The following is a 24,247-nucleotide window of genomic DNA, read 5'->3' as shown; positions in this document are numbered from 1 at the left end:
CATTTAAAAAAATTGAAGTGACCTTCACGTGACCTTCAAATGACTCTTCAAGGTCAAACCAATGATACCATCTTATGGCCCCCTCGAAACCATACAACTTTTGTCTAAAACATTTTTCTCTATCTTGCTTATTTTTCGAGTTATTTGGCTGCCTAAGTTAAAATGGGTCACCCTGTATATACCGTGAATGTATAAAGAAAATTATTAACTTGAAGATTAGAGATATAAATTAGAGTAATCTTGAATAATTATTGTATTACACGAAACAAATAAAAAAAGAAGAAAATCATAATAATGATGTACACATTTATACGCGCACGCAACTTTACTGTATTTCTGTAATTTGCATTTACATCAATTTAATGATGCAGTTCTTACGATTTACAAAACAGGGGGAGATAGAAAGTGATACTTTTTAATTTTACATTAATTAACACGTGTAACACATCACGATATTAAAACATTAAAGTAATTGGTTGAGGACTTTTCCACGCAATTTTATAAGATACTATTATTAGCAGATAAGATAAAAAGATTAATTAGCATGAGAAGATTCTTGTCAACAATCTTGTTATTACACATGATAAATATTCATGATTGCTTCACGGATGTAACAAATTGTTTTACTAATTCTTCTTTATAATATGTATATGGATTCAATGCATCTTCGATTCGTATAATTAATCTTTTAAATCAATTGCCATTTAATGCTCGATTGCATTGTTTGCATTTTTTTATAAATCGCGATACTATACGAATACACAAAAAATTGTATATATACTGTACGATGCACCAAAATAAAAAGTTGTTGGAAAAAAGGGAGCAATATTTGTGCGGCAGAGTTTTTCTGATACAAGCTTGATTTGAATATATTATGCAAATTCGATAAGAAATAAAATAATAAGGAATAAAATATTTTAATCAATATCTATAGAGAGAGAATGAAAAATATTATTTGCAAAAGAATGAGGTTACAAGAATAGATGGAAACATATACTGAAAAAAAAGGTCAACTATAAATCTATAATAAAAGAAATTATAATTGAAATTTCTATTTCATACAGTTATTACTAATTTAATATTGATAATAATAATCTTGTGTGCGTAGTAATAATAATTTTAAATATAGTCGTTAAAATAACTATATATTTATCGATAATTACTATTTTTTTATTATTTTTTTTTATTAATAAACAATCGTTGATCAAAGAATATTAAATATTTACGTAATCAGCGTAAGTTACAGATAGAGAAGCAGATAGGATAATTTAATAAGTAACGAACATAAGTATTTTGTAATCGAGAACCACTAAAAAATAATTAAAATCATAAGGTAATCAACTTTAATAAAAAAATATGGATAAAAAAATATTAATCGACGCTGTATATTAATAGGAAAGATACATAAGAAAAGTAATATAATTGCAGAGCGAGTTGCTCGCGATTCCTCTCTCAAATTTTCCAATAAGTTTTCTGAAAATATACAGGTGCCGTTTTAATTTCAAAACCAAATATTAATTGAATAAATACGTAAGCACAAAATGTATAATAACAAATATATCTTGTAGAATATAAATTTGAGCAAAATCTGTGTTTTTCGTAATTCATGAGGAATATTTTAAGAATGAAATAATATAATCAAATACAGACGCGTAGAAAAGTTGCATGCAAAAATATTGCGGAAATTATATAACTATCATGCGTTATTAAGGTCAAGACGAAGATTCCTTATCATAGCATCGAATTATCTTTAACACATCATATGCCATTTTGTTAATTTTTATTAATATTAAAATTTAATCCTGCCCAGATAAAAAATAAACATAATATACAATAGGATAATATAACATAAAATAAGAAAACACGCAAAAATATACGTGTGATTTTTATCGTTAATGCGCAAAATTTACATATCTAATTATGATTTTCATATCGCTTATTCTCATGCCTGAGGCAACTAATCACGCCCGTACACATATATACAACAGCTATTTTTAAAATATTTCCTGAGATTGTTAGTCGACGATTTAGAACGTGATTAAAAACTTGCAATCACACAGATCATATACAGTGTGAGAAATAAACCAACGAAAAAAAAAGTTACGTATCTTATTTTGTAAAATAGTCGCGTCGTAGAGAGTGACAGGTGCGTACAATTAAGCATAGACGGGAATATAGAATCAAGGTCTATCTCGGAGAACGGAATTGTATTGTTATCTCGTAAAATAGACAAGGGAATTGTAAATACCTCACGACACGTCAGTAATATTTCATCTTCATGTTTTAGCCCGCAATCGCAATCGCGAGAGAAAATTAATTATATACAAGGAATAATTGCATATACAATCGCGTTGCAATCAAGGACATCAAGTAAGGTAAATTAGTCGAGTTTACTTTCCAGAGATTTCATCAGGTGCATGCTATCTCGTTGATAAGCAGCGACAATTAGGAACAAAAAAATTCAACATGCATTTCTGGAAGGGAGGAGCGAAAAGACCCTCGGTTCGACAGCACGATCGTCGTCCTCCTATATCGACACCTGCTCGATCGAGTGAAAAATACGAGGTACCGGTGCGAGAGACACAGTACTCGCTGGCGCCTTTTCCCGGCGAGGTCGAAACGCGCGACGCTCGCGTTCACCAGGTTGCACGAGGAGAAAATGGCGCGATACGCCGAGGACGTGTATTATGAAACCGCCATCAAATTGGCGCGCGAGGCTGCCCAAGTAAGTGTCATCGATGCCATCGATCTCATCTCGAACGAGAACTCTCAGTAAAGTGAAGCATAAATTCCAGGTCGAGATTCACATTGTTAGATTATTTGCGACATTCGAAAAAATTGCTCGACACGCGCTTCCGTGATTGTGTACTGTGTCTGAAGATAACGTGAACAGAAAGTTAATATACGACACGAAATTTTTTCCTCGTAGATGTTTCAGAGAATGTTTTACATGCCACGAAGCGCACACATTTATAATTTTTCATCATCCACATTAATGAAATTTTCCTGAAGTCGATTATAATAATTTCCCATCGTGTGACTCATGTGTAAGATTTAAATAGAATAATATATATGTAATTGAATTGTTAAAATCAATTTATGTTGAAGCATATCAAGTGCTATAACAAAGTGTTACTTTTATTATTCAAAATGAGAACTAAATAAAAAAAGTTGTAAACTTCTGTTTTACATCACAGAAGAAGAGAGTCTAATCAACGCGAGTAGTTGGTGTTAAATTCGAAGAATATATAATATATAATATCCTAATAATATCCTTATAATGGTCAATAATTCTGTTGTTGCGAATAATCTTTCGATATTTGAGAAATCAGGAAAATCGGAACTCATGACACAAATAGTATGTAAAATATACACGCTATTTAAAACGTGTCGTAGCGCATTTATCTTACGGATGTAATCGATTGTTTTATATCACGATTGCCTGCTTATGTTATCCTTTGTAATCTCTTTCATTTACATATAGCGTTCATTATTTTTTTAACGATCTGTTATAATCCGTCAATTCTAAGAAATATGAAATGTCTGATTAAGATTCTTCGGGATTCCATCAACAGCCTCAAGCAAGTCGACCAAAAATTGGGTAATTGGGATCTCGTCACCGAGTACGATCGCAAGATAGAGAATGTTATCATCGGCAAACTTAAACAAGCATTCCCTGGCCACAAGTAAAGTTTTTCGAAATAGCATCATTCGAGATGCAAAAATAATAATGTAAAAAGAAAATAAAAATCAATGACGTTTATCTCTCGTTTATCAGATTCATCGCAGAGGAGTCTACCGGCAAAGAGCTACCGGAACTGACCGATGTCCCTACGTGGATCATAGATCCCATCGATGGTACCACCAATTTCGTCCACAAATTCCCGCTCACGTGTGTGGTTATCGGATTAGCCATCAAGAAGGAGGTGGTCCTCGGTATCGTGTACAATCCTATTCTCGAGGAAATGTTCACGGCTAGGAAAGGACGAGGCGCTTTCTTGAACGGGAAACCGATTCACGTGTCCAAAGTTCAAGGTAACGAATTCTCAATTTAATTTGACGAGAAATGCAAAGGCGAATGGCAGAGAAGGAATGTGCAAGACAGTACACGATATCATCTTTCGCAATATAAGAGATCTTTCAATTAGTATCTTCTCACGTCTGAGAAACGTGATTTTACAAGACAAAAGACAATTTTGCGGAATTGAATTAATAGTGTGAAAATGGGACGATAAACGTCCTTCAATGTGACTAAAAAATTAAAAAAAATTTAAAAAAAAGAATATGACTTTATCTTCAAGCTTCACGATGACAGATACCGGTAGATCAATACTCGCTAATGACTGTGTCGCAATATATCAAGTATGCGGCAGCAGTGATTCAGAGAATATGCGACTTGTAACTTGACAAATTTGATGTCAAGGATAAAATTAGAAAGCGCTATATGAATATTAGTTACTCTAATTCTACAATATCAATGCCGGTAATTAAGACTGTTTTTTTCCAGACTTGTCGAAAGCTCTGGTATGCATGGAAGCTGGCTTCATAAAGATAGATAACCTACGAGAGAAGACGGTGGAGAGGCTTCAAGACATCATTAAAGCGGCTCAGGGGTAAGCTTCGATAGTACAAAATGGTATATACTCTCTCACACGTATCTCATAATCCGTTTCGCGCTTTCTCGCACTATTTATTTCACCTTGAAGCATTCGTACTCTCGGCGTGGCGGCGTTAACATTGTGTTACATCGCGCTGGGGATCGTAGAAGCCTATTACATCGAGGGCCCCGGCATTTCGACGTGGGACATAGCCGCGGCGTCGCTCATCATTTCAGAAGCGGGAGGCGTCGTCGTGGACCGCATAACAGGTTGCGATAGAAAGTTGTAAATCATATCATCTTTCGCATTTTTGCAAAATTAAGACACTTTACGAAGAAGGGAAAAAACTAAAAAAATTTAAAATTCCGTTATTAATACATCCACAATTGGAAAAAATGTAATTGTAGTGCATGTGAATGTTTCATGTACACTTTTATTTTTATTCGTAAGATTGTTCCAATCACACGGTGCATAATTATCGCCTACTTCGCCTTTCATTCCGCTTCAATGACCGTGATACACTTCCTTCGTTTTTTCTCTCTTATTTCAGGCGAACCAATCGACATCATGAAGCCACGAGCGGTAGCCGCATGCAACGATAAAATCGCACGCGATATCGTGAAGATCATCCGAGAGGCCGATCAACGGGTGGACATGAGGGCGAAAGAATAATGTCAATAGTTTCTAAATATATTCGTTTACAGAATGAAAAAATTGATTCTCTGTCCTGTAATCGAACTGTGTGACCGTAATACGCGTAAACTTTATGTTACATTATAAATAAAACGAAAATTAAAGAGATTTTATCCTCCCAAAAGAGAGAGAGAGAGAGAGAGATATCTTCACCTTCAGATAATGCTTGTTCGACTTATAGCTCATTATCGGAGTCAAGTTGGCATCTTATAGAGATTGTCCTGATAGCGTAAAATTAAAATTATATAATGCAAATTTGCATAGTAGTAGAGCAAATTAAATTGAGATTAAAATGATTGATTTCCTCAATTACGTTTTTTATGTAAACAACCCGCATATTTATCTCAACCGTAATAATCAATAAAAGATAAGAAATTATGCCAAGCATATGAAATATTTTGCGTGCAAATATTATGCCCGCAATTAAAGACACATTGATGAGATGATTTTACGATTCGTTCTTTTTTCTCTTCCTGTTATCGAGAACGACCACAAATCATGTCCAAATGAGAATTTAAAGCGATCCGCGCAGGAAAATTCCATGCCCCGGGACCTGTCATCTAATTATAGAATCGGAGGATGCATAGGAAGGTGTAAAAACCGCGAGGTTTACGAAATGTCATACGTGGAAGCTTGATAAAAATCCCGGAGACTCGCTTCGATAGTCGTGCGTAATCGATATTTAACAACGGTGTACCATCTAGCTCTTTGACGTCATATCACCGGCCTGTGTGCGAACCTTTCGCGATCATCGACTGAGATAAATTTCGGTCGTTTCTGCGTTCGACGCTCATTCGATCCGGTACCGTTAACAGTCAGAGTCTCTCGAGGTGCGGGCGTCCTTGAGCGTCTATCAGTCTATCACTCTGACACCGCGAACCGGGCTGAGCGACCAGTTTGTTCACTGGCGAGGTAGAAACGTTATTGTGAGAAACATGTGCGAGGTAAACGATTTGGACGAGTGTTACAAAGTTGCCGAAGAATTGGTCTTGTACGCAGGAAAGGTGCGTTATTAAGCAAAGAAAATGTAAATGGCAAGAACGTTACGTGACAGCGAGATTACTTAAAGATAGATCATGAGTGCGAGATAATGGATTTTATTCAGTCTAGTTAATACTTGCTTGATGAATTTTTTAAACGCAAATTTTCAAACAATTTTTTTTCTTATATATGCACTGTCGGATTGCATTTACGCAGTTAAAAAAATTTAAGTTTACTTGAAATTCTACGTTTAAAAAAAATATTTGCCTAATAAATATTAATCAGACTTTAATTGAAATAAAATCATTATAGCGCGCTGAATTAATTTATATATCAATTACATATTGTGTTTAATAAATTTGTTAGATTTATATATTATTCTGACAATCAAAATTTGTGAGAATTCTTTTAATGATCAACTTTTATTTCTCCTTAATGAAAATGTCATTAATAATATTATCAATTGTGTTATATGCAATTATAAAAGATAGAATTAAATTTCAGAAATCCAAATGAACAACAAAATATTCTTGAACTAATTTTAAATGGAATTTATTTCAACAGAATTTTAATTTGAGTCATATACAATAATAAAGATATATCGTATTCTGTAAGAAACTAAAAAACTACAATAACGATTTTCTTTTACACGATTTTCTTTTAGTTAAGTAAATAGTCCAACTTGATCGAAATATCTATCATTAAAAGAGCTCTCTACAATTTTCGAAAAAAGAATCATTTTATATAAATAAAATTAATATCTCTCTTATTGCCATATACTGAATAAAATATGAATAAAAAATGATACTTATAAAAAATACATTTGAAAAATACTAAGAATTCAAACGAAATGTATATCATAGAAGATCATCTAACTTTTCATAGATAATAGAAGATGGCATCGACACTAAGAAGAACGTCAAAAGTAAGGGAATCGATTGGGATCTTGTCACAGAATACGATCAAGATAGAGGACAAATTGATAAAACAATTGTCCGCGCGATTCCCATCGCACAAGTAAGTCATTGTGACTAATAGGAAAGTTAATGGAAATGGCTATAACGAGATTTAATCTTTCAGATTTATTGCTGAAGAAACAGCAGCGAAAGAAGGTCGCTTACCGCAACTGACCAATGATCCTACGTGGATAATAGATCCGATAGACGGTACTACCAATTTTGTTCATCGTTTCCCGCAAACGTGCATCTCTTTAGCGCTGTGGGTGAACAAAGAGGCCGAGATTGGGATAATATATAATCCTCTCATGAGGCAATTCTTCTCCGCGAGAAAACATTGCGGCGCTTTTCTCAATGGGAAACCTATAAAAACGTCAGACGTGAAAGGTAAATTACCGAATGCTTTTTATGTCAGAAGCACGCATATGTTTCTTTTTATATAATTCAGCATCTAATAAAAGAAATATATGATAATGAATACGTGATTCTTTCGCGTATATCGCGTATATTACGTTGCATCCTTGCTGAAAAGAAGTGTAAGAAATACACAATTTTACGGTCCAGTGGAAGGTCTATCTAATATCCATCGAATATCGTAGACTACGTTGTTTGTATGTCGGTTAATGTCGCGTCCTTCAGTTGACGCAATCTTTTTCAAATGTCAGATGTATTACGATACCGTCCGTTTACTGTGCTCATCCAAATAATTACTTTACCTTTACTAAATGTAATTACCTTTACTAATATAATTACTTTCTATACTTGAGGTACAGAAGATACCTCAAACATATGTATAAAGATGTATAATAAAAGATATCTAATTTCTTTCCAGATGTATCTCAATCATTAGTGGCCATGGAACCGTGGATCGCGAAAAATCCTGAATATTTAACCAGCATATACAGTAGAATGCATGCTTTGATACAAGGCACTCATGGGTATAATACACTTTTAAACGATATTATTTTAATATTAAAAATCTATATATTAGTGAATTCGAAAACTAAATAGCAAATTGTCCTTCTTTAGGATAAGATCGCTAGGAACAGCAGCGCTCACATTGTGCTACGTAGCAATGGGAGCTGTGGAAGCGTATCATATCGAGAGTATAGATGCTTGGGATGTTGCAGCCGGGAAGCTGATAATTGAAGAAGCAGGTGGAGTTGTGATAGATACTGCTGGTGAATATTACTTTCATCTTTTGCATACACGAGAGAATCCTGCAAGCTAATTCCTTTCAGTCATTCTGATTGTGAAACTTGTTAGATTTTATCTTATCATGTAACATATAAGAATCTTTATTAAATAACAAATTATATTTATAGGGGGAGAATTAGATATAATGACACCAAGAGTTATAGCAGCTTGTAATCAACAAATTGCACAGCAACTTGTGGATCTTTTCAAAGAAACTGATTCTGAGATAGTTAATAAAAATTTAAATTGAAGAGAGATCACACATGCAATGTATATTTTATATAACTTTTGTTATATAATTATGCATATGCTTTTGTATGCAGACTTAAAGACACAGTATTATGACTAGTAATATGACTAGAAAGAGCTCCACTTGTATTTACAATCAAAATATTGTATACTAGAACTGAAAGATATGTACAAATATTTAGTATCTTTTATCTATTATACTTTTATCATCTGATGTACTTATTATTTTGCTAAAATTGATAAATGTTACATCATCAAAAATAACAAATTATTATTAAAAAGATAATAAAGTAAATATGTCGTTTATATTCATATAGATTAACTTTCCATGTATAAACCTTATTGTCATAACAGAAGTATTTCTCTTTTTTCACCTCCTAATTTGTATCTAGTGTTCCAAGTAGACAATATCATAAAAAATCAAATGTAACTTCGAGAAAAAAAACACATAGCTTTCATAGCTCAATAAATCTATCATACCTGTGGACCCATATTAGGTGGCATTTGCTGTGGATGAGGCGGATAATTCTGTTGCTGAGGAGGAGGTTGTTGTGGAGGTTGCGACATAGGTGGTCCTCCTTGTTGCATCGGTGGGCCACCTTGATAACCCTGCGTTGGGCTGTGAGGATGGTGCTGTGGCGGTCCCATTGGACTGCCTTGCGCATTAGATGGAGAGGGTGCCTGCTGCGGAGGACCCATAGGACTAGGAGCTTGTGGAGGTGGCATAGGCGACGACTGGGGCGAAGGACTCGCCATATTATTATGCTCGAAGGATTCCAGTTTATCCAAGAGAGAATCACCTGAAAGGTTGAAATTAACGTTAATACAAGGATCTATAGCATGTCTTTGCTCTTCTCCGATACACTTAATTATACAAATATGAGGAACCCCGACTATTCCTATCCTCAATGCGAGAAACAAACATACATTAATAACTTCGAAAGACGCGTTCCTTGTATCACTAGTATATTTATCCACTTTCTTATCGAAAGCAATTAGCTCGCCGATTGCATATCCGAAAGAGATCTTCCCACGAGGGGGAAAATTCGATAAGAGTCTAGTCTCTCGATAACTCAAATCATCACTCGAAGGGGTAGGAGAGAGAGGAAGCTCCCGAGATGTTTGGCAACGAGTCGGATCTTTCGCGGATCGTAGAATCGAGGGGGAAACTAGTAGCTGACAACAAAGCCATTGCGGATTTCCTGCTGCACCAGCACCGATACCACCTCCTGCTCTCTCTTTCCGGAGACTCTCCTTACATACGTACCGTTACGAAGTTGACGTTATCGCCGGATTCGCCCCCACGTGTGCCATTACACGCGCTGTCAGAGATGACGCGGGAACGATCGCGATTTGCCGCAGGAGCTAAACGATGCCGAGCAACTCCGAGAGATACACGCTATCGGCCATTTTTCCACATTTTTCACCGGGGACCGGAGATTCGTCACCCGATCGCTCGGGGAATATGGCGCTCGCGTCACTTCCGCGATGCGAGTTGCCTCGAGTGGAGCGCTGCTCGTGAAAAATTTTCGCGAGAGGAAAAAACTCTGCTCTTTACACGAGCCGAGTGTAAAATTAATTATACGAATATAAAATTTTACATGAACGAGGTAACGAATCTCCCTCGCGAGAGAGAGAGGAGGTGACGACTTGACAAGTTGCTTGTTGTGGCTTGTTGGGAATCAAGAGAGGTTAATCGGGTTCCCTAATCGCGGACTATCGTCGATATAACCGGAGAGTCACCTCTGATGTCGTAAATAAGATTATGACAACGTAATATTTTACACTGAACGTTTTTATGGTCCTGGTATTTCGAGTTTGACGTATCGCGCGTTGACGTTTGACGTTCGATCGATCACGACACCTGCTTTCATCGCAAAGCGGTAAAAATGGCTCCAATGAGTAAACTCTGTGGATTGTCGAGTCAATTGTTCAGGAACAAAGCGTTTATCTACGGCACGGCAAGATGTTATTCCGACAGACGTAAGTGGTCGATATACTCGTATATTTATTTTGATTGTAAAGTAATATTAATATTTCCTCAAGACGTCAATGTCGTTAAGAGTATCGATGAGAGGTTAAGATGCTGTTATTACATAAGTAAATATGTTACTGTAAATATAAATTATGATTGTGTCAAACGTAGAAACTTGCGTATATAGGCTCGAGGTGAAGAGAAAAAATTATTGGAAGATATATCTGATTATATAGTGAACCTGATTGAAAGTTTTCCATTGTCATTCTGTCATCAGCGGTGCCGTGGAATACACTCTGGCAACCCAGAAAATATCAGAAAGAGAATCATGATAAAATTGCCGAGAAGTATAATATCCATCCAAAGGAATATAAACCTGCTCCCAAGGAAGAAAGTCTCGGTGATTATCCAGATCTGCCATTGATAGGACCAGCTGCTAAAGATCCATATTATCCATATGATATACCAACCTATAAAAAGAATTATCACGAACCGGTAAGTATACGCAAATAGTTTCTAAAATCTGTTGTTTCATTATTGCACACATATTTCTCTTTCCTTCATCTAGGTGCATCATTACTTTAATATAATGGGTGAAGATCGCTTTAGTTATGGATACAAGTACAGAATCGATCTATATGTAGCATCAGCTGTATTTCTTATAACAATGACTACTCTCCTTGGAATTAGTTATTTGTGCGAGTCATATCCTATATTTATGCCAATGGTAAGCATTCCAATCTACGCAATATTTGACATTTATGACTCTTCAATTCAATCATTTTTATTTAACTCTTTCTATCTCTCAGATGGAAAAGCAATATCCGCAGAAAGGTAAAGTACATTATACATTTGAACCATCAAATTCGTAAATAATATGATTAGCCTGAAATAGATATAATAAAATATGAAAAATAACAGCGTCCGACGTTATATATGTATATTGTAATATATAAATAGATCTTATTACAACATATGCCTTTTTATGTGCCTTTTTATAACAATTCCTGCAACTTTCCGTTGTAATTTTGATTATATTTCATGTTTTTTCTTTGTTTTTCTATCAATAATATAGATTGATTCTTAATATTTTTATCAGTATTTTCTTTTAATGAAGATATTATAATTACCAGAATATTTAATTACATTTTTTTAATGCAATAAAGTCTTGATAATCTTTTGATAGCATAAGCAAAACTATTGATATTTTTAAGAGTAATAAATTCGAATTTGTAAATTAAAAATTGAAGAGTTTATATTTAATTAAATCATATAAAAAAATATATTTTGAAAACATCTTGTTTCTTCAATTTTTCTGTATAAATATTGCACATTGGATATCACACATGTGAATAGTTATATAAAATCAATTAATATATATAATTATTGTTGCATCTAATATTCTCTCTACTGAAGATAATATAATAACTGTAGAGATCTATGGCTTGCTGTGATTATAAAATTATGAAAGTACCATCGACTAACACATTTTTATTTCACTTCTTCATACATTCATTACAAAAAAAGCAATAACATTTGTTTCAAAACTTTTATGCATACAAATCTCTTCAACGTATTCGCATAATATAAACAAAAGGAGAAAAGTATCTCATATACAAGAGATTGTGATTGCGAACATTGATTGTGACATGGAAAAATCTTCATATAAATTGTACCATGACATACTTTACAGTGTGTATGTAATGTAATGTAATATGATCATACTAAAAATATATATAGATCGAGAAGTAGAGAGGACGATAGGCTTACGGAATAAATTGTACAATTTAAACGCGTGAGCACGAGTATACGTATTTTTTTACGTGTCGTTATGTTAAAACCTGTCACAACTATCGTTATAGTGTATTTAGGAAGGACGTCGAATACACAACACACTTAGTAATATCATGTACTTACAAATGATTGATATGCATAAGCAATTGTCTGCTTCCGTTATTTCCAATGATTCACACATATTTCATCGTAATGTTTCACAAGATTCCTACGAATGAGAGATACATATATTCTGTAAATAGTATTCTATTGCCTTCTGTATTTGCTTTTTCTCATGACTAACAGTAAAATACATTTTTGTATTTGCTTTGACAGAGATATACGCGTATCACACTGCACGAGTATAGAGATGTAGTGTTGTCAATCGCTGAAAATAATTAAGAGAATCTGCTATAATTAGATCTCGCACATATCTTATGAATGTCGCATCGTGTATTGTATATTATATTAATGTATATATTAATAAACTCCAAAGATTACACTTTTATATATTCGTCGCATGGCAATTGCGCAAAATATATGTATAAATGAGATATGAATCCGAAGAAATTTCTTATTAAATGCAGCGAAATATTGCTTATTTTCTTATATTCAAAATATGAGCGTTAGAAATATCGATATTATTCTCTGTAATACTTTCTTTCTTGTTTTCAGTTTTCATATGCCAAATCAAATTGCTAATTATTGACTAGAGTTTTACAAACATCAGACTATTAGATAAAAATTCAGATCTGAATTCTCTGTATGTATATTTTTAAAAATTACTTATTCTTCAAAAAGCATTAATTTTTAATTAAATCAACTTCCAACGTAATTGATTAATAATTCTTATTTCTCTTGAAACATATTTCAATTTGCAATCTTTTTTTTCCACACTGTATATACAATATTTCTTTGCTTCAATCGATTACAGTCAGCACAATTAAATCAATATACATTTCTGAAATCATTAAAGAAAGATATATTTAAATATATACGATATCTCTTAATACATTTCTCTTATTCGTTTTTCCTTTCTTTCTCTTTTTTTCTCTCTAATAAATTTACTGTCCTAAAGTAGTGTCTAGGTGGATATGTCATCTTTGTTGCTGTAGGAATAAATACTTTTACGTAACATAAATCGCACGACAAAGCATCGGATACGCGTTTATTCTTTTACGTGTGATACTTTCTAATACTTACCGTAAGATCTATGTGTGTGAAAGAGAGATAGTGCAAGTTACATTATATGTATCTTTCGAGACAAAGAATTGGTAACACATCGATAGCGATTATATAACTTTTTTTTCTTAGTACTTATCGGTATTCGCTATGAATAAAGTTTGCGACAAACTGACGCGAAATATATATATTTCTCCTCTATTAGGAATCGACTTTTCACCACATCCTGTCGCGTCAGTTCGCGCGTTTCATCTCTCGTTTTTCGACGGTATACGCAGAAGAAACGTTAATCCATTATTCGGCGAGAATTATTTGATTCTTTACTTTATTGAGTCTCGGTCACGTTCGACCGAACGGGGAAGCCCTTGCGCGATGGGGCGAAATAATTTCGATACACAAGCCTATCTCCGAAACCTAAGTTTGTTTTTAGAACTTCAAACACTTCGAGTGTCGGAATATATGTATATGTTTAAATTGTATTGACAACATAGTTCGTTCCATCGTTAGACTAGATTAACAACATGTTTGTATGCGGGTGTGTATATACAATGGATAATAAATATACTATACGCGATTGATCTTATCACTTCAGAAAAATGTGCAAATAAACCTCGCCTTGGAGTATACGCAGTAAATTACACGATATTACGCGTGTCAGGTGTAACTTGAAGATTAACAGCAATTGTTTTAGAGTTCTTCCCACTTTCATTACAAAATGTCCTTTTGAAAGCTAAGACATTCATAAGCAAAAATGATAAAAAGGAAAAGAAAACAAAAAGAATATTACAATTACATCAGTATATCTATACTACTTTATAGTCAAGTATTGAGTGTAAGAAGAAAGCGATTGCGGCAATTGTATTTGTCTTCTTAGCGACTCAATTTCCTACTTGCAAAGCAGCACTTAATTAGCTAATTGGTAAGTCGAGTCTAATTTTTTCGTTGCACATTCAATGAATCATCTCACTCATATTTTGGTATAATATAGTACTTAAAAATTATTTGCTTATATATTCGTTCATAATATATATATAGTATATATATAAAGAGGAAATTCTGCCAATAGTCTGACAAAATTCTCGCGCGCTTTTAGAAATTATGTGCGATACAATCCCGACGCAAGTACGATAGTCTTAGGAAGGCTTTCAACTATTACCAGAATTTCCAAAAATATTGTACAAAATATAAACAGTTGTATATCGCGAAATTGGAAGATAAGGATGTCGATAAAAAAGCCTATATATGTAAAAATATATATAACAGCTGCCTCAAGAAATAACGTATATGTGTGCGTGTAATATAAAAATAAAAGAAAAAGAAAAGTAGGTGAAATACAAGTTATAACTGATATATAATCGCTTGTCATTTAATTTATAAAATTAAATAGTATAAAAAGAATCATATCAGCATGCATGCTACATGTGACAACCTATCGTGACATCACAATATTTGATATTTGATCGACTTAAAAATTACTAACTCAATACAATTCTGTACAATTCACAATTTTCGACATAATGATAGATACACGCACGTAAATTCACGTGAAATCATATGTACAATTAATTTATTATATACAGCATCGATAGATCTTTGCACATGTCTACATCAAGTAAATCAGCTGATATTAGCTAGAGTGGACAAAAACATAAGACACGCGCATTCATTCATACACGGTACACTAACCGAATATTTACGATCTATCAAAGTATAATACTGTGTACTCTACTGCTGCTGCATATCTATCTACTATTGTGTGCGTGGCTAATTGCGCTTTCTCAAAAAAGATTCTACAAACAATACCTTTATATCGCAAATAAGTAATGTTATTTATACATAATTTCAGCTATGCTGCATATTCATTAGCCAATTATATCACATTAGTTTTTCATGAGGAATTTGCCTTTTTTCCCATACACAGTTGCAAATGAGTGTAATTAATGTCAAGGATGAAGAGATCTATTCGAAGAGATCTATTTCACCTTTCTATCTAAGTCTGTGTGGATATACGAAAGCAGATGTTTATTTTGATTTAGAATCCAAATTATTGAGACACTAACTTTTATAATTATATGGCAGCTTTGTAACTACTTTTTAAAATTTCACATATTTTATCCTGGCAATCAATTCGTCTGGATTATTACTTTTATTATTACCCGTGATTTGTACTAGAACGATACTGTCGACTTTTAACTAAATCTGTTTAGGCCTTTTTCTGTTGCTGTAGGTATTACTTAATATTATAAATTGATACTACACACGTGCGTGTGCACATCGTGCAATTTGAGAATCAGCAATTCATACGTTTCTACTTGGAACTATTATACAAATGAAGCATAACTTTTTCCAAATAATAAATTGACAAAAGATTAATAGACGGATCCATTCGCTTGATTCATTCTTTAAGACGAGGCACGCAAACTGCTATATTAATTAATTCACTATTATTACATGGCAACATCTTCCATTGTTATATCTAAGAGTAAAGGCTGTGTTGTCACATTAAATATTAAAAAGGAATACAATAGGACACAGTACACTCTTTTAATGGCAACGAAATTAATCCGATGGTTCCTTTGTTTTACAGAATGTATTATAAAACAGTTTAGTGCATTTAATTTTCGAGAGATCGCGAATTAATTGAAATAATTGCCTGAAACCAATGCCATGTTATAACGAGTTAAACTGTAAAGTTGTATTAAACATTTTGTAAAAATAAAGATGTATTTAATTTTTTTTGTTGCATACTTTATATTTAATTTATCGAAACGCGCTAGACAGATATCATGATAATATGATTTAAAACTGAGAAACTCGAATATCTATCAACAAGTTGCCAAAAAAAAAAACTGTTTTTTTTTCTATCATCATATACAATAGTATATGTAACAGTTGCGCTCAGTCGTACCATGTGTCCCGATACGCGCGTACCAGAGCGCTAACACGAGACTACAATGGCCCTACATTAATCAACGTAATTGGTGTTCATCCTTGTGTAATCAACAGTGTCCTGTTGATGCTCGAAAATTCACTTATCTACATAAAGCTACAAATGTGTGGACGTTTACATACACCTAAATAAATTAAAAAAGAAAACGCATACACGTATACACTATACTTATATATATATGTACAATGTTTGCTAGCAAAAAGGCAAATAAATAAGTTTCTTTTAAATGTATCTAGAACAGAGCTGAAGATCGGGGTTTCTCTCATTAATTAATGTTACAATAAACATTATTACATATAGTTGTAGTTAAGTATAAGTTGCATATCTCCTCATAGCGAATATATTATGTATTGTAGCAAACGGAAAGATTACACTGAAAATGTATTGGGATAGATATTGGTTCATTTAACGTTTCGAAATTCTTCTGAGTTTCGGCATTTCGATCTCCAATTGATTATAAACATAAGTTTGAGTTAAACAATGTGTTACGTTATATATTGAATCTGCTAAATATCGAGTTTACGGATGTGTTTGTATACTAAAATTTTCATACAAGATTTAATAATATAATAAAATACAACCTCACAGAGGCTGTGTTGAAATGGGATGGACTCGCTAACCCTTTCACTGCTCTTAGAGCATTGTAGCAGGGAATTTCTTTTCCTTCCGCAAAAAAAGTATATACCTACGCATAAATATAAATCTTTTAATTCACTCACGTTTCAGCCTTTCGAGACGCAGGCAGTGAAAGGGTTAGGTATATTCTAATTTTGCGGCTGTGCTTTCTTGCCACCACGTGGCTTGATGCTTTCGGAGATCTGCCACATTGCCTCCTCACAGAGGAAATCGCTGAAGTTGTTGAAAAATGTTATGATGCGTTCGTGTTTCTTGAAAGAATACGTACTGTAAAACACATGATTAAGACATTAAAATTTATCGAATATTTATGGGGATAAAACAAAAATGCTCACCCTTTTTTAAATCTTTTCATATTTTCAACAATATTAAATTGTTGCCATCTTTTTGAGAAATTTATAGTGCCATCTGGTAATAAATCGTTATTTCCAATATGCACAAACGTAAGATCTTGCAAAACAAGTCCGCTGAAACAAAAATATATACATATATTTCTGATAATTAAAAAAATATGAGAGATAACATAACTTGCGCTCTTACATATAAGGAATACATGGTGGCTGCGTTTCTGCCAAAGCTTGCCTATAGGCTCGAAAGCTGCTAGAGCTATCGATGAGAGCGCAATATTCCTTCAGACCTTCTGTAATGTGCTTCTGCCATTCGAGTCTCCTAATAGGCGCACTGTCCAATGCAGATAATAACGCGAGATAGCTATTAAAATTATTAATTTTCCTAAGGTGTTTCATAATTTTAATAAACTTTACGACATATTTCTCTCTATCCTTCGCCTCATTTTCTAATCGGTGCTCCAATATCCGAGATCGCGCCCAATATGACATTTTATTGAAGTGTTCGGTAAATCTTGTGAGATTCGGACTTCTTTCTTCATTCTGTTCCTGCGCCCAGATCAGCACTTCCGGGATTTCTATTTTCATAAACAAGTCGGCATCGAGTAACGTCATTTGTTCAGCAATCTGTTCACTTTTGAAGTCCAACAGAGAAGCCTGTTTCGTTGTTACGCTTAGAGATGAGAGAATCGGTTGCGTTGCTTGTAATTGCTTGATAGTATGCTTCTCTAAAATCTTAACCCGCAACGCTTTGGCCATTGTAAGATCGCCGCTGCAAACCAATTGCTGTACAAATTCCATCAGAGTTTGCAGAAGAACGTCGTCAAGATCAGATATTCTGTTTAATAGAAAATAATATCAAATATTATATTCAGAAATATAAGAATGTAAAAATGTAAAATAAGAGTCTATACTTACGTTAAATCACTGACAACTCTAACTAATAAGGAAAATGCTTCACGCGCAGCTCTTTGTTTAACGACATCTGGGGAACATGAGAAACGTTGATGACGTCTATGTAATTTTCGAATCAGTTCCAATGGCTGCATGAAGGTTCTGTACGTTGTTAGAAATGCTTCTTGATATAAGAAGTCTGTAAAAGATGTGTATTGTTTTTATCGAAATTCGATTCATTCATCTTCATTGATGATTCTTATCGTCAATATTCATTTATCAATTTGCGCGATAATAATAATATAATTATTAATATAATATTTATAAAATTAAAAATATTACCTGATTCTTTTTCATCTATGCAGCGTATAAAAATATGTATATATAATATATATAATATAAAGATATATATATATATATATATATATATATAATATATATAATATAATAAATATGTTTAGATATTTTATTCTAATTTTTTAAATATTAATTCCAAATATATTTTACAGATTTAATGAATTAAAAAATATATACCGTGTTTATTTGCTTTCGTTGCGTGAATTAATAAAGCATCTGGATGTCCACCACGTATATCTGGACCTTCTTCATCGGATTTTTTCAATACTAAGTATTTATTAATATCTAATTCATCTAAAATACTATCATCTTGATCAATATCCCTTAACTCGAGGGTATTTTCATCGACTGATATAGAAGAAAGAGCATTACTAGCAGGTCTAGATGATGATAATACTGTGTCCATAATAACATTGTTATTCTAAAATAAAACGATCTCATCACGCGCATGCTTCATTGAAGCTTAATCATGATTCGTCTGTAATAATAACGCAGTAGCGTAAATTTATTACATTAATGTTTACCAATTTTACAGGAGTCGGAGGCGTAACGTCTTTCTTTTCATGTGCGTATGTTAGCTCTTCCGACTTGAGAGGCGTCGATGTCACAAGAGAATCCGAATTGTGAATATTCTGCATACTGATTGTGGGTTTTGGCGATATTGGTGGAGGTGTAACATTTGATTTAATGGAACGAGATCTCTTTGGTGGTAATGCCGGGGGCAGACTAGAATTATTTGTTGCCTCTATCGAGTTCGGTGTTGTAGTCATAGAAAGGCTAAAAAAAGAATATAAATTTTTCATACTCTACTTCTCTAGTATATTATTTGCTAAAAATATCTGTATAATAAAAGTGAATAAAGATACATAACAAGAATACATAAATTAGATATCACAGTACCTTGAGCTATCGTGTAAAGCAGTCACAGTATGTGTTACGAAAGAACACGATTGAGTTGTGGTGAGGGACATCTCGTGCTGTTGCCATTCTGCTTGCATCGAATTGTAAGCTGCTACAGAATGACGGGTACCGAGACCCGAAATGAAATCGTTATTACTGTGGGAGCAATTCCCAAACATCTCCATGTAAGCCATAACTGAAATATACATATAAGTATATTAATTTTAAAATCTCGTGAGAGAATTGAAAGAATAATCTTTGTTATTATAAATTATTCTGAACAAAAACTGAATTTTTTGGCATATATAATACAGTCGATGAATGTAGCAAGCGCGATAAATGCTGTAATAAGATATTAAAGCGTATGATTGTGGAAATATGGATTGTGTGGGAACACTGATGCATAAGCGAATATTATTGTGTATTCGTTATTTCGATAAGCCATGTGTAAAAGAAAAAAAAATTTTAAAAGTCAAACTCACTGGAATAAGAATGGAATCTTTTAAACAGCATCTTGTACCGCTATATTACACTTTGACAACTATTGAGCTATTGTAGAATGGGAGCAAGTGCAAGTAGTAATTACTGGCTTCATTAAAAGTATCACATAAGTTAAGAAAATTTCACACACTAACGATTCTTTCGTTTTTAGTCCGTTTGTCTCGACACAAGAATGAAAACTGAGTTTTAACTCTTGACAACCAATGAAGCATAGTCAACTCTATATTAACGAAAAAGGTCAAATTAATTAGAAAAAGATTACAAGCCCACGTAAGCTCTGATCTACTTTTCACTCATTTGTGTTAATAAACTGCAGAAAACCCGCAAAATTTTTTCCATCGTAACATCATGAAAAAATGACTTGATATGTATATCTTTGCAATATTATTTATGATGCGAAAATAAATCACGAGTAAGCTGTCAGCTATTAATAAAAATTCAAGCTCAATGTCAAACAAAAGATCGTATTCTAAAATATCTGCGATAAAAAGAAAAGGGAATATCATAAAACATGCCGCAAGAAGCCTGAAATTTAAAATCTGATGTAAATATGTGAAACATACGACATTAACTTAGCGTATAAAAGTGTTTGCTGAGGGGGGAAAGTAGTTGAATTATGTGGGCAGGATCCCACTTACCGGAATATGCCACTGATTGGAACACTGGGGGATATACAAAACATTGCGTCAGTTTTATAATCTACTATAAAAATGTATTAATATTTGTGTGGAAAATGTTTACGCTACTATTTTCTTTAATATTTATGTGCATATTGACATGATAAATTATATATATCGTACATGAAACATAAAAAACAATATAATTGCTTTATAAATCGTACTTGCGAGGAATATTCGCTAATGCGGCAAATAATTTCTCAAAATTCATGTATATATCTTAAAATTGAGACAATAAGAGGTAAAATACCAACATCAATGCTGTTAGGCAACATTAATTCTATTGGCTTCCTCCATCTCTCATCAGCAATATTAATAATAATTTGCTAAAAAGATTACTTACTATGCCGCTTTTTTAGTGGCAGAGGAGGTGGTTTGTTGGCATCTGGACTATCTCCATTACTGGTGTGTAAAGTACATGTAGATAAATGCTCGTTCTCCGGTACATTGTCGTACTGCGACGGCTGCCGTTCCTTTCTTCGTTTGGATCGCTTCTCTGGCAATGCTGGAGGCGCTCCGTTAGAATCAGACGTAGTAGTAGCTGTCGTTGATTCCATTTCCTATGTGAATGAGAAATATAGATCAAGATAAGTGCGTCATTTAATGTATGAATATTTGAGAGAAAAAAAGTAAATCAAAACAAGATGCAACAACATACATTCACCAATTTCTCCGATAAAGGGTCCCCGTTTCCAGACACGTTGGTCATGTTAATAGTACTTTTGGAGCTGGTCATCGTCTTCTGTGTAAAAATAGAGCCATTACTGTCTGAGGATAATTTGGTCTGGGAGAACGACTGTTGTTGCTGTGCACTAAATGATTGAGAATTATAACTAATGCTGCTCTGTTGCGACGATCTCTTGGACGCGGTGGTGTAACTTTGAGATGAACTTCGTTGAGAATGCATAGAAACGAAGCCCGATTCCTGCGTTTGCGTAGACAATCGCTCCATCTTTCCTTCTATACCTAGAACAAAATAAATACAACTCAAGCTTATTTAGGGTGATATAAAATAAAGAGAAAAACCGATAAGAATAATACACAAATCAATGCTTATCAATGTTTGCTTACGAAAAAGTGTTTTAACATTTTTCCAACCGAAACTAGACTTATGTGACATTATTATTTTATCTATGATAACGTGAAGTGAAAGAGAGAAAGAAAGAAATAAGAGCAAAAGCTTTGCTCGATCTCGCTTGAGCGAAGATCTATAAAATACTGTTTAATCATACGGCTGGAAGGTCGATGTCACCCACGCAACTTGTTCCACTAACTATTTCAAGAATTCTTGCATAATTTTAGATCTCGATATATATCTCTTTCCTTTTCCAATTTCTATAAATATTTGAAAATATTGAGTTATATATTAAATAATAGAATTAAAGCAACTAAATAATTAAATAATGAAACATGGAGCTCTTCAATTTTTTTATGAGAGAAATATATATGTGTAATTAATTAATTAAATAATTTCGTCACTTTTTGACAACTTTTTTCGACATTAATAAATTGGTATAGTGAAGAAAGTACATACCAGTGAATGGACTAAGCATTTCCTGAGGTGTTTGTTGACCTAGCAACATAGTACTTGGTATGCTAGTTTCAGAACCGTCCCAGCAATTACAGTTTGATGTACCATTCACTTGCATGCCTACAATAATAGAATATTGTGTAATAAATATCATTATATGTTAAGTATAGATAAATAAATGATAAATAAACTCAATTTGACGATAAATATACATGATATCAATAAAAAATTTTCAGAATATACTCTCACTAATAATAATAGTTCTTGTCTCGTGAAAATAGCATATATTGATTATGTATATGAAAAGAAATGGTATGCTATATATCCGACACTGTACAAAACTCTTGAAATACCTTCATAGTTTATATTGAGCTTCACGTACTTGATACATTTATTATTAACTATTGTATATAAAGCACGAGAAAATTCTGAATTCATAATTATCGCAAACTTTCCTTCGATATTAATAAAGTACACTTAAAGTTCGTCGATATAAAAACACATTTGTACGGCTCGGACAGACGTTTGATTGTAGACTCACTCGATGAAAAGATCGAGACACGAATAGAACACCAAACTAATATGCTGAATAAGCGTTGACCATGAAGCACTCGTCTCATACATGTGGGAATGCATTTACAATTCTACCAATCCGCAGTAATGAAATTAAGACGCAATCACGAAACGTTACAATCAAACAAATAATATTATATTAGTAAGAATAGTGTTGCACATGTATTCGCGAATTGTTTCTTTATGTTAAATAATAATACATTATATTTTGTTCAGGTACAAAATATTAAAAATTATACCTAAGTAATACACGAGGATCTTATTAAGGATAAGATAAAATTTTTTAAACGAACGTTACCTTGAATAGTAGCCATGAGACTTAGGTCCATACTATCATTCAAAGATTCATCATTTGGTCCCATTATGGCTCGAATCTCGTCCTCGTCTCGGGAGTGATTCAGAGCCGAATCCAAACTACCGGCGGACGCGCTGAGAAGAGACGACGAATCCTCTGGAGATCGACTTCGAAGGGATACTCTATCAAGACTAGATGCCAAAAGACCTTCTGATTCGTCGAGAAGCTGTTGAGTCCTCGTTCTTCTCTTTGGCGGCAACGGAGGAGGTGTACCGGAAGAGCTGTTTTCCTCCGACAAACATACATTTGTTCTACAAGGGATCGAGCAATGTTCTACGTTCAACCGTCGACAATGACAGGTGATTTATTATCCTCCTCTTTTATAACAAAAAACGAGTATTACCTGTCGGGCAGCGGAGGTTTCGGTGGTGGACTAGAATCCCGCAAGATCGATTCGGAACTATGCGAGCTGCGAACCAAGCTACTGCTCGTTGCCGTTTGCTCCAAGATTTGGCGTTCTCTTGGTGTCAAAGGTATATCCGGCAGAGAGTTTCTTTGCGTTAGTTCCGATCCATATCCGGAAGTTCTAACAAGTTTAAGTTTTAATAAATTATTTTTTAAGTTATTCAAAATTCCTACTATCTCCAGTAAAATTCTTCCAGTCTAGTCTTAATATTTTGATTTCTACATTTTAATAGTTTGCATTTTAATCCTCTATAATATTAAACAAAATATTTCATATATCTCAAATACTATTGTGATTGTCAATCATATAATTTTCTGATATATCATTTATAAAAATTGATATTAATTAGAAATTATTTTACGTTATCTTTATATTAATGCATTTATAATAATTTACATCTGCTTCCAATATTTGCTCCTCATATCTTGATTTTGGTGAGGTGATAGCATAGAAACTGTTTTCTCTTTTCATCCATTATTTGGTATTGAAATTCCATTCGTTTCTTGTTGTAAATTA

General features: G+C 33.4%; 5 protein-coding genes across 15 annotated transcripts in view; 3 read left to right on the top strand and 2 right to left on the bottom strand.

Moving 5' to 3' along the window:
• The window catches only part of Brm (ATP-dependent helicase brm), a 29,197-nt gene extending 19,062 nt beyond the window's left edge, over positions 1 to 10,135 (bottom strand). For both annotated transcript variants that reach the window (XM_083098816.1, XM_083098817.1), the window contains exons 1-2: positions 9,942 to 10,135; positions 9,155 to 9,474 (exon numbers count right to left, since the gene is read on the bottom strand). In XM_083098816.1, the coding sequence (XP_082954942.1) occupies positions 9,155 to 9,430 (276 nt within the window). In that variant the 5' untranslated portion in view covers positions 9,431 to 9,474; positions 9,942 to 10,135. The remainder of the gene's footprint in view (positions 1 to 9,154; positions 9,475 to 9,941) is intronic.
• LOC145971296 (uncharacterized) lies at positions 2,403 to 5,399 on the top strand. Its single transcript, XM_083098835.1, has 6 exons — positions 2,403 to 2,725; positions 3,553 to 3,686; positions 3,779 to 4,035; positions 4,508 to 4,613; positions 4,707 to 4,867; positions 5,149 to 5,399. Exons 1-6 carry the CDS (start codon positions 2,660 to 2,662, stop codon positions 5,268 to 5,270), a joined length of 846 nt encoding a protein of 281 aa, XP_082954961.1. The 5' UTR covers positions 2,403 to 2,659; the 3' UTR covers positions 5,271 to 5,399.
• On the top strand, positions 5,914 to 8,980 carry LOC145971297 (inositol monophosphatase 2). Its single transcript, XM_083098836.1, is given in 7 exon segments — positions 5,914 to 6,295; positions 7,158 to 7,234; positions 7,236 to 7,289; positions 7,353 to 7,615; positions 8,061 to 8,166; positions 8,258 to 8,409; positions 8,554 to 8,980. Coding segments are annotated over 7 exon segments (843 nt in total). The 5' UTR covers positions 5,914 to 6,226; the 3' UTR covers positions 8,676 to 8,980.
• A 14-nt stretch (positions 10,136 to 10,149) lies between the features above and the next one.
• On the top strand, positions 10,150 to 11,625 carry Nd-ashi (NADH:ubiquinone oxidoreductase subunit ASHI). The gene is made up of 4 exons (XM_083098839.1): positions 10,150 to 10,657; positions 10,927 to 11,144; positions 11,218 to 11,376; positions 11,459 to 11,625. Exons 1-4 carry the CDS (start codon positions 10,564 to 10,566, stop codon positions 11,519 to 11,521), a joined length of 534 nt encoding a protein of 177 aa, XP_082954965.1. The 5' UTR covers positions 10,150 to 10,563; the 3' UTR covers positions 11,522 to 11,625.
• Positions 11,626 to 12,120: 495 nt separating this feature from the next.
• Positions 12,121 to 24,247, bottom strand: part of C3g (C3G guanyl-nucleotide exchange factor) — a 93,029-nt gene continuing 80,902 nt past the window's right edge. For 6 of the 10 annotated variants that reach the window (XM_083098824.1, XM_083098819.1, XM_083098820.1 and 3 more), the window contains 13 exons: positions 23,669 to 23,851; positions 23,269 to 23,576; positions 22,401 to 22,517; positions 21,525 to 21,832; positions 21,210 to 21,426; positions 20,828 to 20,851; positions 19,689 to 19,884; positions 19,301 to 19,565; positions 18,966 to 19,209; positions 18,456 to 18,630; positions 17,731 to 18,375; positions 17,526 to 17,657; positions 12,121 to 17,457 (listed from right to left, as the gene is read on the bottom strand). In XM_083098824.1, the coding sequence (XP_082954950.1) occupies positions 17,319 to 17,457; positions 17,526 to 17,657; positions 17,731 to 18,375; positions 18,456 to 18,630; positions 18,966 to 19,209; positions 19,301 to 19,565; positions 19,689 to 19,884; positions 20,828 to 20,851; positions 21,210 to 21,426; positions 21,525 to 21,832; positions 22,401 to 22,517; positions 23,269 to 23,576; positions 23,669 to 23,851 (2,953 nt within the window). In that variant the 3' untranslated portion in view covers positions 12,121 to 17,318. The remainder of the gene's footprint in view (positions 17,458 to 17,525; positions 17,658 to 17,730; positions 18,376 to 18,455; positions 18,631 to 18,965; positions 19,210 to 19,300; positions 19,566 to 19,688; positions 19,885 to 20,827; positions 20,852 to 21,209; positions 21,427 to 21,524; positions 21,833 to 22,400; positions 22,518 to 23,268; positions 23,577 to 23,668; positions 23,852 to 24,247) is intronic. The other 4 variants (XM_083098821.1, XM_083098823.1, XM_083098822.1 and 1 more) reach the window with 4 other exon arrangements.

Source organism: Camponotus vicinus, unplaced genomic scaffold (genome assembly GCF_025532165.1).
Source record: "Camponotus vicinus isolate PSW18456_S1 unplaced genomic scaffold, iyCamVici1.0 SCAF_4, whole genome shotgun sequence".
Lineage (NCBI taxonomy): Eukaryota > Metazoa > Arthropoda > Insecta > Hymenoptera > Formicidae > Camponotus > Camponotus vicinus.
The sequence above is the reverse complement of the archived record's forward strand: the minus strand, read 5'-3'. Positions and strand labels throughout refer to the sequence as shown.

Coding starts and splice junctions, on each gene's coding strand:
- LOC145971296 (XM_083098835.1), top strand. CDS start 2,660: ATGGCGCGATACGCCGAGGACGTGTATTATGAAACCGCCATCAAATTG. Junction 4,036..4,507: donor TCACGTGTCCAAAGTTCAAG/GTAACGAATTCT, acceptor GTTTTTTTCCAG/ACTTGTCGAAAGCTCTGGTA. Junction 4,614..4,706: donor ATCATTAAAGCGGCTCAGGG/GTAAGCTTCGAT, acceptor TTCACCTTGAAG/CATTCGTACTCTCGGCGTGG.
- Nd-ashi (XM_083098839.1), top strand. CDS start 10,564: ATGGCTCCAATGAGTAAACTCTGTGGATTGTCGAGTCAATTGTTCAGG. Junction 10,658..10,926: donor AAGATGTTATTCCGACAGAC/GTAAGTGGTCGA, acceptor TTCTGTCATCAG/CGGTGCCGTGGAATACACTC. Junction 11,377..11,458: donor ATCCTATATTTATGCCAATG/GTAAGCATTCCA, acceptor TCTATCTCTCAG/ATGGAAAAGCAATATCCGCA.